This window comes from Podarcis filfolensis, assembly GCF_964270895.1.
Source record: "Podarcis filfolensis genome assembly, chromosome: 7".
NCBI classification, from domain to species: Eukaryota; Metazoa; Chordata; class Lepidosauria; order Squamata; family Lacertidae; genus Podarcis; species Podarcis filfolensis.
Window position 1 is genome coordinate 51,022,023 of NC_139603.1, and position 12,172 is coordinate 51,034,194.

At 39.5% G+C, this 12,172-nt stretch overlaps 1 protein-coding gene and 1 long non-coding RNA gene across 6 annotated transcripts in view; one reads left to right on the plus strand and one right to left on the minus strand.

Annotated features, from left to right (window-relative positions):
• MAPRE2 (microtubule associated protein RP/EB family member 2) overlaps positions 1–12,172 on the plus strand; it is an 89,044-nt gene that overhangs the window by 56,036 nt on the left and 20,836 nt on the right. For 3 of the 4 annotated variants that reach the window (XM_083623086.1, XM_083623087.1, XM_083623085.1), the window contains one exon: positions 916–1,043. The exons of the other annotated variant lie outside the window; for it this stretch is intronic. In XM_083623086.1, the coding sequence (XP_083479212.1) occupies positions 923–1,043 (121 nt within the window). In that variant the 5' untranslated portion in view covers positions 916–922. The remainder of the gene's footprint in view (positions 1–915; positions 1,044–12,172) is intronic. 4 annotated transcript variants of the gene reach the window in all.
• LOC310766674 overlaps positions 1–12,172 on the minus strand; it is a 72,514-nt gene that overhangs the window by 22,557 nt on the left and 37,785 nt on the right. The window lies entirely within an intron of this gene.

Sequence of the window (12,172 nt, forward strand, 5' to 3'; positions counted from 1 at the left end):
CCTTGAAGCATCGTTTGGGCATTTTGTGTTCTCATAGCCTTGTTTCTGATCTCACTATGTAATCCTGATACAGAGTTCTCCTGGAGCAAAAAGCAAATGCTATCATGTAGCCACAATTCATAGCATCCTTTTAAAAAAATTTCGTGCTACAACAAGAAAGCTCATCTACACATTTATAATGCGCTATATTTACATACTATTCAGTGGCGCTTGTCAACTCCTAATTTTATGAATGCTTTCAGAATTTCAAAATATAAGCACATCCTAGTAAATCTGTAAGTCCATTTCCCAAGTAAAACAGATAATTTACCAAACCAGCTGATACAGGTGATAAGTCCCAGTATAAGATAAAGATCTGAATGCTGTTAAAAACCCATATGCACAGTAAGAAAATGCATGCTACACCTATTAAATGTTGCTTTTTGGGGAGAGGGTTCAGGATAAGAATACATTGAAATACTGTCTGTGGTCAAACACCAATTACAAAAAGATGCAACTCCTCATTTTCCTGTGAAAAATTGGGTCTGGGGTTGACACATGTATTTCAGCTTCCTGATAAAGCCTTTTTAAGAGAAGGCTGGCTCACTTTTGATTAGATGAATCTTGTTGCGATTTTATGTGATGTGGTGACTTAGCATTTCCAAGAGATAAGTGCCTAGAGGCATAATATATACCCTAAATGCTAATTTTCTTAAAAGCGTTTCAGGATGTGCTAACTAGAATCTTTACAATGTTTTTCAAATATGATTTGATTTTATATTTGTATGCTGTTTCAATAATAACAAAAGTTGAGCTTGGAGCTCTTAAGAGGACCTCTATGACATGAAGATTGTAAGGGGAGAATTACATTGTTGATGGCATGCGTCTCATAAGAATTATAACCAATCTTATATATCTGCTTATTTGATTTTGCAGTTGGGGAATGGCGGTCAACGTGTATTCTACCTCTATAACCCAAGAGACTATGAGCAGACATGACATCATTGCATGGGTGAACGATATAGTAGCTTTAAACTACACAAAAGTTGAACAACTATGTTCAGGTAAGATGCAACTTTTTTAAAAGACTGGTATTTTATCAATAACATTGTATCAGTGGTCTGCCTGAAAAGCGGTGTAGAAATACTGTAATTAATAATGAAGAAGAATAAAAGCTTTCTCGGTATCAAACACATATATTTGTATTTTTGCCTGTGTTACGGTGTTTTTTACATGATGTTATTCATTTTAAAGGATACACATTATCATTATTTTTTAAAAATCCATTCTTTAGCTCTCTAAATATTCAAATCCATAGAATGGACTTCAGTAAATTACAGAGCTATTTTGACATTAGTTGCCAATTGCTGTTTCTATCTGAACTTTACTGGTTAAGAGCTTTATGTGTAGTGCTTTTTTACTGTAATGTGAACATCACTGTGATCCTAATTAGATGAAGGGCAATCTGTAAATGAATATATAAATTATATAATAAATACTGTGTGAATCACAAATTCACACCTTTATTTGAAAAGTTGATCTGTGGAAATTGAAGTAATAATGAACTATACTTTACCTATACTTTACCTATACTTTATTATTTGTCAAAATGGGGGAGGGGCATAGGGAAGAGAACCCCATCTATGAGAGAATGGACAACTAAAATCTGGGACATCATCTGCATGGTAAAAATCATCACACAAATGGTTAGAACCAGAGGAGGGTAGACAACAAGATAATGTCTTACAGAGAAATTGAGTCTCTTTATAATGTACTGGAACAATACAGTACAGGATAACATTAACCCATTTGTGATACTTGGAACCTTGTAATATTGAAATGTTACATTTTATTTTGGTACAGAAAGTAGGGTGGTTGTCTTGTTATGTAGATTGTAGACCTCTCTTTCCAAGGTTTCAAGTAACAAGTTGAGATGAGGGACTTTTTCCAAGTGAACCTGCATGTAGCTCTGTTTGATGTGCATTTTTTGGCACCTTGGGACATTGATCTGCTGCTGAATCAAAGACTAGCTGGCAGGAATGTCTAGCAGAATTGCTTCAGTCTTTGATATATTGTCTAGCTTTGAGCTTGAGTAGTCATGCTGCAGCCATGCTTTCAATCCAACAAGGGTCTGCATCTTTGGGTTGTGGCAATGCCATATATTGATCGAGACTTGCTAGGGCAAAAAGGCTTTGAACAGTGGAATGGTAAATGTGGCTTTGCTTGTCTTGATCACATGTGATAAGCAGATAATTCTTTTGTGGCTTCTCCTCCATCATCTTTTTAGTAATGATTTTAGGGCATGTTACAAGGAAAGTATAGCCTTACTTCAGTTTCTTGGAATTCTAGTAAGTTGTCCTCATTCACCAATTTCATAGCTTTCATTTATTTATTTTGCTTTTATTTCTGACCTGCACACCTGTAACTGTTAGTCTCCATTGTTCTTGTATTTAGATAGTGGGGTGTAAATATGGAGAGAACCCTAACCGGTTTTAAAGTTGCCTGCTTTCTTACCCTGCTTCACATACAATTTCCTGATGGAGTGTTTGCACTTAGCAGTTGTAATGTTGTTCTGTGGTATCTGAAGACTGCTTGCTGAAGACCACATAATGATTGCAATAAAAGTATAAATTTTAAGGTGCTATTTCACAATATATGTTATGCATTTTTGTGTTTTCATATTGTAAACTGGCCTGTGATCATCAGATGAAGTGTGGTATAGAAAGTTAATAAAACAAACAAACCATTGATTGCTAAGAGTCGCATGCCCTAAAATGTTGGCTTTTAGAACATGTGAGGGCAACTTGTCCTTAAAGAGCCCATCCTCTGTGTCAACCTTTAGAGCTGTGTTAGATATAGATACTGAACTACTGAATATGGATGTTATTAATGTAGTATCATCATGATTGTTGCCAAGTTTCATATTTTGATTTCCCCCACGTACTCTAAATCTACAATATTATTATTATTATTGTGAAAACAACTGAAAGCTGGAATCAATTCTTGAAGGTGAAATTATCTGAATATTGGGAGCCCCCTTTATATGCCTTCACTGCATGCGCAAATCACTCCCTATGAATCATGAGGGACCCAGCTCAAGAATGCTCATTCCCAGTCTCTTCCTGGTCTTCTGTGTGTTACCTTTCCCCTGCCTTTTAATCCCATGAAAAGGGAAGCACTGGCACTACTGGTGTTAACATTAGCCATGGTTAACCTTAGGGTTAGTGTGTTTTGCCAGGTTCTGAAACCATGGTATTGCATTCTGTTTCTTTTTTAAGTCAGGAGGGTCAGAAACCTTTCCCAAGGAAGGCTAGGATTCTTGGGAGTTCTAATGAAATTTTGCAATACTGTATTTCAGGTTGTCTCACTGTTTCTACTTAAGCACATTTGTAAGATAGAACAAGACAAAGAAATGATTTCAGACGAATAGCCAGCTGTATGCGGGTCATTCAGTAGTACTCTGCAGATCTTTGAACTGCTATGCTGATCTAATTTGGTCTTTTATCCTTCTTTCCTTCCTTCCTTCCCCTCCCCCCTTTTAAAATGAGTGTTCCTCGAAGCGTTTCCAGTCTTCATGCAGCGTAACATTAGCCCCCATAAAATATCTGCATTTACAGGAGACTTCAAAGGGCAAGAGAGAGTGTGGGAAGCACTGCAATATTCAGGAGCATTTCTTAGCATTAACAGTGAACTTCAGAACAAGCCAGATAATTGGATTGTATAAAATGCTTGAAGTGTTGTGGCATTCTGGATTTATATTTGGGGAAATACGTTGGCAACTAACCAGAAAACAACCACCCTGGCAGGTATGAAGGCCCCTCGTTTTGAAAAATATATGAAAAGTCAGTAATCCCACGCCTGTCCAATTTTTGCTTTTAAAAAATATTAGTTTTATTTATTTTGCCTTTGCATTCCTGATGAACCAGAGGCCAAGCTGTATGTGTGTGTTGTAGTAGGGATGCACAAGCATTTCAAAGAGTTGCCTGCCTGTAAATGTTCATGGTTTTGTGACAACTTCCTTCAACTGTTTACAGAAAATAGTGCTCGGAAAACATTGCTTGGAAGAACCTGGTGTTCCCATTGAAATCAATGGAGGTGTAATATCCCCATTCATTTCAATACACAGATTTGCCCAAAGCTTCAGGGGTGAGTTGCTTCTGATGCTACCCTGCAACTAGCCCTTTGAGGGTATGCAGCAGGTTAAAGTCTCATATCTTCCCCCACACATCACTTGAAATCAATGGCGATCCTCCTCTGATTTCTGTAAGCACACTTAAATCCACTGTACACTTCTAAAATAGCTGGTAAGTGTAGTAAAAGTGACCCAGCACTGAAGAGCCTTGGGACTAGGGGGTCTTAAGTGGTGAGTTGCTCTTTGCTCCATGCCAACTCGTTCTTTTGAGCAGGGATACCTACATATTCAAGCACCTCTGCTTTGACTGCTCACCTCATCCCTAGTTATGCAGATGTGAGAAACGACTATCAAGTACAGTGGTACCTCTACTTACGTTCACCTCTGGTTACATATCCTTTGGAATACGTACGCAGCACACCCGGAAGTATTTTTCTGGGTTTTGCCATGCACACATGCGCAGAAGCACTTTGCGCACTGTGCACATGCGCAGAAGCAACACCTCCAGATACGCACACCTCAGGATCCAACCGGAGCTCTGGAATGGATCCCGAGCACAAGCGAAGGTACCACTGTACTGCATCACTCCTAGTGGTTGTCTTCTATCCTAAGTCACTCCCTCACAAGTGATAGCAAAAAAGGAGCCAGATTAGCAGCCTTGCTCATTTACTGCTCTGGCCCCCTACAGGAGGCTGAGGTTTGAGCTTGCTGTTATGGCCAGCCCAGCAACCTTTTCGAGGTAGAGTACCCTTCTGAAAGAACAAGTAGCAACACAGAAAAGGGGCAAGGAATAAGTAGCAGCAGCTAAATCAGGAACAAGTTCCTTGAGTGTGGGTGTGTGAGAAATACTGAGACAGAGGGAGGAAGGGAGTTTGTGTATCAGAGCAGTGTGAGAAAACACATCCATGTGTGTGTCCTTATTTTTGAAGAGCAGTGTACAGTGGGTAAATACTTGATCTGTATATTACTTCATGACCACATTACACCTCGTATGTGGTCTTCATCTGTAATCTAGCCTGGTTCATTTTCGTAGGTGAACTCTGCATGTGATTTGGGTTCTTGGCCATGGATTCATCTTTGGATACTCCTTTGTCCTCCTTCAAAGCATTACATTTTAAAAATAGATTTCTGCATAGATGTGTGTTATACATCTGGTATGTGTGTACATGAAATAGCTGTGTAGTTATATAAACACTCTCATGCCTGGTGGCCACACCTGTACCACACACAGGTGCTAGATTTTTGTTTTTCAAAAGCTGGTAAGTCTGCTGGGGTAGGAAGGGAGCTCTAGAAGAAAGAATGGCACATTCAGACTTTGGTTTGACTGCATAGAGCAGGCATAGGCAAACTCAGACCTCCAGATGTTTTGGGACTACAATTCCCATTATCTCTGACCACTGGTCCTGTTAGCTAGGGATCGTGGGAGTTGTAGTACCAAAACATCTGGGGGGCTGAGTTTGCCTATGCCTGGTATAGAGCAATCTAAAATTAAAAGGCAGGAGGAAATTCAACTTTTGAATGAAGGGTTAGTTTGTCCGAATTATAAATAACTTAATAAAATGGAAGCTATGGGACTAATTTAAAATAGGGGGGGATCAAAACATTTGAAAAAATCAAAAACAATGGCAATACAAAATAAAATGTTTGTCCAGTAACATATTACTTGAAATAATAGATGGGATAAAAACTAGAAATGGAGCAGAAATTTGTCCAGTTTAATTTTGAATGCAAATCTACCTGACATGCACTTCTGAAACCAATATGCAAACCAAAGCACAGCTATATTCATTTTTTAAAAATTGTGCTTCTCTGGATGTTGCAGTGCAGTTCTCCAACCAAAAGTGTGTATAAAAATGTATACATTGGGGAGGGGTTGTAAAAAAAAAAATCATTATAATGAAGAAAATTTCTCACAAAACTGTGTATTAGGTGAAATGCTTATCTAAATGTATATGAACTTTCCTGATATCTGAGTTTGGGATTAGCAAAAGAAGAAACTGACAGATTCATTCATCCCTTATGAGAACAATTATTTGTCTCTTAAGATTTTGCATTCCATTCTGTGCATTTGAACAACCCTGTTCAGCTGTAATTGGAATACTCTAACTCTACTCAGGTTTTCCCAAAAGTGCATGGATATATACAGGACCCAACCCTATTGCCTAGGGACAAAAAAAATCCATTTCTCAATGAGAACATGCACACACCCCGAATTAAGAATGTTAGGCCTTTCTATGCATGGAAAAGACTTTAGCTTTCATTTTCACAAATCAGTGTCAGTAGATCTGCATGCTAAATTTAGAACTTAGGTCATTTGGCACATAACTGTTAAGTGGGCTGTCAGAAAGCACAGGGAACCCTGTTCTGCATTCTGCCTACTTAGCAGAGACAAACACACAACCAAGAAGAATAGATAGCCTGTAAGCAGCTTTTCCTTTGCATGCTTTTACCCTAGGTATTTTCTTTCAGTGGCATCTAGGGGCACTCCTTTAAAAGTATTAAATGGCAAAAAGAAAAGATAAAACAAGATGTGTTTCCAGTTAGCATGAAACTTGTGGGTGTAAGAAAATTGCACCTTCATTTTCAAAATGGAGTTTTTAAGATTTACTCCTGGATAAGCATGGATTATAGAGGAACCCAGGATACATCTCTGCAGAGGATATGCAACGGCTGGCAGAGAAGACAGAGTGACAAAACTATTGCCATTATTGCAAATGGCAAAATGGGATTCAAGGCAGAGAACAATACAGATGTCATAACACACATATTGCCTAATTTCTGGTGTGGCTATTCTTCCTTGATATGCATCCAGAAGTCCTGATGTTGAAAACAGATTCTGGAGCTGAGTTCTGGCACAAATCTAGATTGCTTCCCATTTAATATTTTAATTTTGGGTTGTAGTTTACAGTAGGGGTGCTAATGACATTCAGATAAGGCTAAATTTGGATTGTAGACTTGAGATACCACTTAGGTGGAACAGCAACTGAAATCGAACCTGGCAAATGCATGGGCTCCTGGAGAGGAGGCTGTGGTCATTTTACTCCCCCATTCTTGCTACTGCCGTGCTGTTCTAATCTAAACCATGGTCTGGTTTAGTGTGTTGTCCAAACCTGGGCTCATGGTACGTCCCAGAAGGAGAAAACCACAAGCCCAGATTTGGAAAACAAACTAAACCAAACCTTAGCTTAGCTTAGCAGGAGGGCTGCTGAAGGCTGCCATCTTGTCTCCATGAACACTTAAATTTAGGTGTTCAAACTAAGCCATGGTTTGGCTTAGTGTGATTTGCAATGCATCTTATTAGATGACTCAGCACATATTTAGCAAGGCCCTGTGATTGTTTCTGCTCTGATCCAGAAGCTTTGGCAGATACTCACTTCAGAAATCCAGATTGTCCAGACATTTCCTTAGCAGAACCCTACAGTTCTGTTTATATGTTGCTTGCTGTAATTTTACTTCTATAGTGCCTGTGGTGTCTTTCTAAAGCCTTTCACATATTCTTATTTCTCAATAGTTATAGCAGCAGATCATCAAAGGTTAAACAACTTGACTGCACTGTTAGCTTTTTTTTTAAGGATCCAGTTATGTTCCAGATTAAAATTGTAATGTGAATTCATGGAGTAAAAGCAATATGTACTTTTAATTGAAAGAACATTCTTTCTATAGCTGTGGAATGGAGGCTGTGCGATATGTTTGGTTAATTGGTTACACTTTGCTCTCCTGAGTATTTAGATCAAGGCAGAGTGAGATTAAACAGATCTTGCTTCTTTACATAGGCTGCATTGGTTTACAGATTTTTAATTATTTTACTGTATTGACTTTCTTGTGATTATTGCTGCTTATCTGCAAATCCTCGAGCCATACTTCTATTTCAGTAAATTTACTTCCTGAAATTAATCACAAGATCTATAGGGATGTGGTTATCTTGCTTTTCAGATAGGCCTCTACATTCTGATCACATTAGCAAAATCTAGACAGGTCTGGGGAGCCTTTGGCCTTTCAGATGTTGTTGAACTGTGACTCCATCAGCCCCAGAAAGAATGACCAATGCCAGTATGCAGCCTTGCTTAATTCCCTTCTCAGTTTTAATTGCTCTAGTAAGATGACCCCTGGGGAGTATATCTTACTTTAAGAGAAGTTCCTTTGTGTAACGTTCATATTAGATAGGGTAACTGTCTGTTGATCAAAGATGTATCCAGTTTTTCCCACAAGGTGGGTCAGGATATAGAGTCAAAGGCTGCTCTAAAGTCCATAAAGGCAGCATATAGAGAGGTTGTATCACTAGAGCAGCCTTTCTCAACCTGTGGGTCCCCAGATGTTATTGAACTACAACTCCCATCACCCCTAGCTAGCAAGGCCAGAGCTCAGGGATGATGGGAGTTGTAGTCCAACAACATCTGGGGACCCACAGGTTGAGAACCGCTGCACTAGAGGAATATTTTCTAATCAAATGATATAATATGAAACACTGATCGATAATAGATCACCTTTTCCTAAAACCAGCTTTTTTGTCTGCTAGAATGTTCTCTTGGTCCAGCCAGTCCAAGAGTTTCCTATGTAAGTGTCTTGCATAGAACTTACTAATGGTATTATGTAGACTAATCGGTCTGTAGTTTGCCAGATCGTTCTTTGACCTTTTTTTGAAAATGGGAACTATAACTGCCAACCTTCAATCGAAGGGAGCTTGTCCATATCGATTGATGCAAATAAAAGAGAGAGGCCAGAATAGGAGCCCAGAAGCCCAAATTGTTTTTAATAACTTGTGGTGGGATTAAATTCTGCTCTGGGGCCTTCCCTGATTTTAGTTGGGCTACAAGACTATAAATTTCAGACACAGATACAGGCTGCCGTATTGGGAGATGGTCCTTAAGATGGCCAGGATCTTCTTTTCCAGAAATAGTATCTGAATATAAGTTTAAAAAATACATTTCCCAATTAGTTGAAGTAATAAGACATTCTAACCGCTTTGAGCTTTTAAATTTTGTAATTGGTATTTATATCTTGATACTGGTCATTGGCCATAATAAAACGACTTGATCTGACTTGACTTGGCATGGTCATTGGCCAGGAATGATGGAAGTTGTAGTTTGGCAACATCTGGAGAGCCAAAGATTTCCCATATGTATGTATATTTGATACAGTTTTTTAGCTGTGTGCAGCCTCTGAACTTGGTGAAACTTGTTTTCATATGTGTGAGTCGACTTGGGGGGGGGACCCATTATACCAACTAGTAAACAACATACAGTGCTCTTTCTCGAAACTCATTGTCCAACTAAGTATCTAGAAAGCAAAACCAAACATTTAACCCAAAGTAGCTTTCATAACTAAGAATGTTAACAAGTTTCTTTCACAAGTTTGGAATGTTGTCACTGTGAAACAAATCTGCTTTTGCTCTGCAGCTATTTCTGTTCTTGCCAAAAAAGTAACATCATGCATACTTTATTGCAAGATGCTGCTGTGTGGGTCCCATCTGTGAATTTGTAGAGAGCTTGTTCCTCAGCTGCTACCTAGTAGACTCCTAAGATTCTGATGTCCAGGCCCTTTTATATTATAGTTCTTTTGGGAAATAGCGTTCTGTATGCAAGTGGTCATACATGTGAAGGAGTGGGATGCATTAAACTGAAGGCAGTAACATTTATTACAACAAGAAAGTATTTGCAAGTTGTGTATTCAGATAAGCACATCTTTTATATGGTGATATGGGCCTCCATCCAAAAGTGTTCACACATAGTTATGTACTCACTTAATCCGCAAGGATATTCCTGTCTCCACCCATCAGTCAGCTGGCAAACTATGTCAGTTCTGACTTCACTGATTACATAGAGAACAGAAGGAAGAAGTGCTTAGATTTCGCCCCTGCCCAGACTGATGATCAGCGTTTTGAGCTCTGGCTGCACTTACCTGTTCAGCAGTGCAAGAGGTGTAGGTGTCAGGATGCTGTCAGTGGCTGCTGGCTGGTTGCTCAGGAAAGTATAAAGACAAGGAAAAGATTCTTACAGTCCTTTTTTATTTCAAACTTTACAGAGAGAGGCTGTAGAACCCAGCCTCTTGGATAATGGCGGTGTCCTGAGTGAACCTCCACCCCCCTCTCTCCCACTTCCTCATTCATCGTCATCATCATAATCATCTCTACGGGGTGCTTCTACATGCCTTCTGCCTTTGAGTTCTCTGCTCTCCTATTTTTAAGGCTTGCCAGGTTCTGGGAGATGGAGGGTCTGGAATGCTTTCTAATGACAACATGTCAGCTGGGTGTATTTTGGCTCTCCCATGATTTCCCAACTTTTCCCTTCATCTGCCTCTGAGCTACGACCTCCTTCAAACCCTTGTTGTAAATCTATACTGTCTTCCTCCTCCTCCTCCTCCCTGGAAGGGTCAGGATGGGGAGGCGGCCTCCACTATTACTCCTCCTCTGCCCAGTCCCTGACAGTAGGAGCACTGGGTGTGCTGTCCCCAGCTTACCAACTATACCATGTTCTTCTTTGGAAACTGTGTGTGTGTGTGTGTGTGTGTGTGTGCATGTATTCTTGATAGAAAAATAATTCGTGCTCAAAAGCCAGTTGTCTGGGATCTCTTCTGGCTGTGTGACACACCCACATACCCACAAAGATGAACATGAGAGACACTCAGAGGTCATAGCAACATCAGCTGCCAGGTTTTGGCTTTGTTGCAAAGGTGCAACAAACGTGACTCCTAAGCTAACAAGGCCATGTTGTCTTACTGAATTGGGCGTAAGGGGAGAACTCCCTCACCATACCTGAGCTGAATCTAACAGGGGGAAGAAGCAATGTGACACTAAAAATTTTCTGGGCCATGGGAGTGGTGCTGAAGAGAGATGTAAGGAATGATGTGTCAAGGCCCAGGAGAGTTAGACTTCTCGCGCACACCCCTCCCATTGCAACCAGCCACATACATACAGCAGTTTCCATGTACAATTTAGTGAATCAGAATAGCATCAGACAGATAGAACTCTTAGCAGCTTAACAGAAAGTTTAATCGAATCTAGACAGTGTATATCATGTGTTCGGGTAACACAAATTCTGTGCCAATCATGGCTGAATTCCTCATCCTGTTTGGATGGCGCATGTTAAGCAAATTTGCACATTCTACTCTTACCAGTCATAGTAAAGTGTTATAAAGGGAACTGGAGCTTTGCTTCCAGCTTAATCGTTCTCAGCAACCCTTCTGCCCTTTCTGATTATCACCAGGTTTGTTCATTTGTCTTTTTAAAGAAAGCTGTGTCTTTTGGGATAAAAACTGAATTCTGTGCCTGACAATAAGATTCAGGGTTCTTATGGCACTTGTGTAGAAGGAGAAATACATATATTACCCAACTTTATATCCGCCTTCTGTGCCTGATAGTTTCTATAGATTTGTTGAACACCTAGGCCATATTCACACCATACATTTAAAGCAGTATGATAATATTTAAACAGTCATGGCTTCTCCCAAAGAATCCTGGGAGCTGTAGTTTCGTAAAGGTTCAGAGAATTGTTATGAGCCCCCTATTACCCTTCCAGAGCTACAATTCCAAGAATTTCCTGTGAACAGAGATTGATTGTTAAACCAAGCTTGAATTATTCTTTTATCAGCTTCTGAAGGCTGTACGTATTAGTGACAGTATATACTGTGAAGTTGGTCAAACTGCAGTTATGTCCCTTTGTTTCTTTCCTTTTTTTAAAAAAAAGGGAAAAAAACTAAAACTTCAAAAATAGCAATATTTGGCCTGTTGTTCCAAATTAGTTAAGGAGTCTTTTTGTGATGACACTTGATAGGCTGTGACTCTGTTTTTGTACGTAAAGAAACATGTAATGGAAGTTACCGAAAAGGAAGGGTTAGTTTGCCAGATCTGTGTAATGACTAGCAGTGGTATAATCTGCTGTCTGTTGCCTTCTGTTCAGTTCTAGAAGCAGTATAGAATTTCTGCATTCTAATTGGGTCAAAAAGAAGTTACCACTCATGCATGTAGCCAACACAGCCACGTTTGCAAATACAATCTGTAACCCAGCCTGCAAATATTGAAAACATTGATGACTAAATCAATACCCCAGAGGAAATAAAGCACAT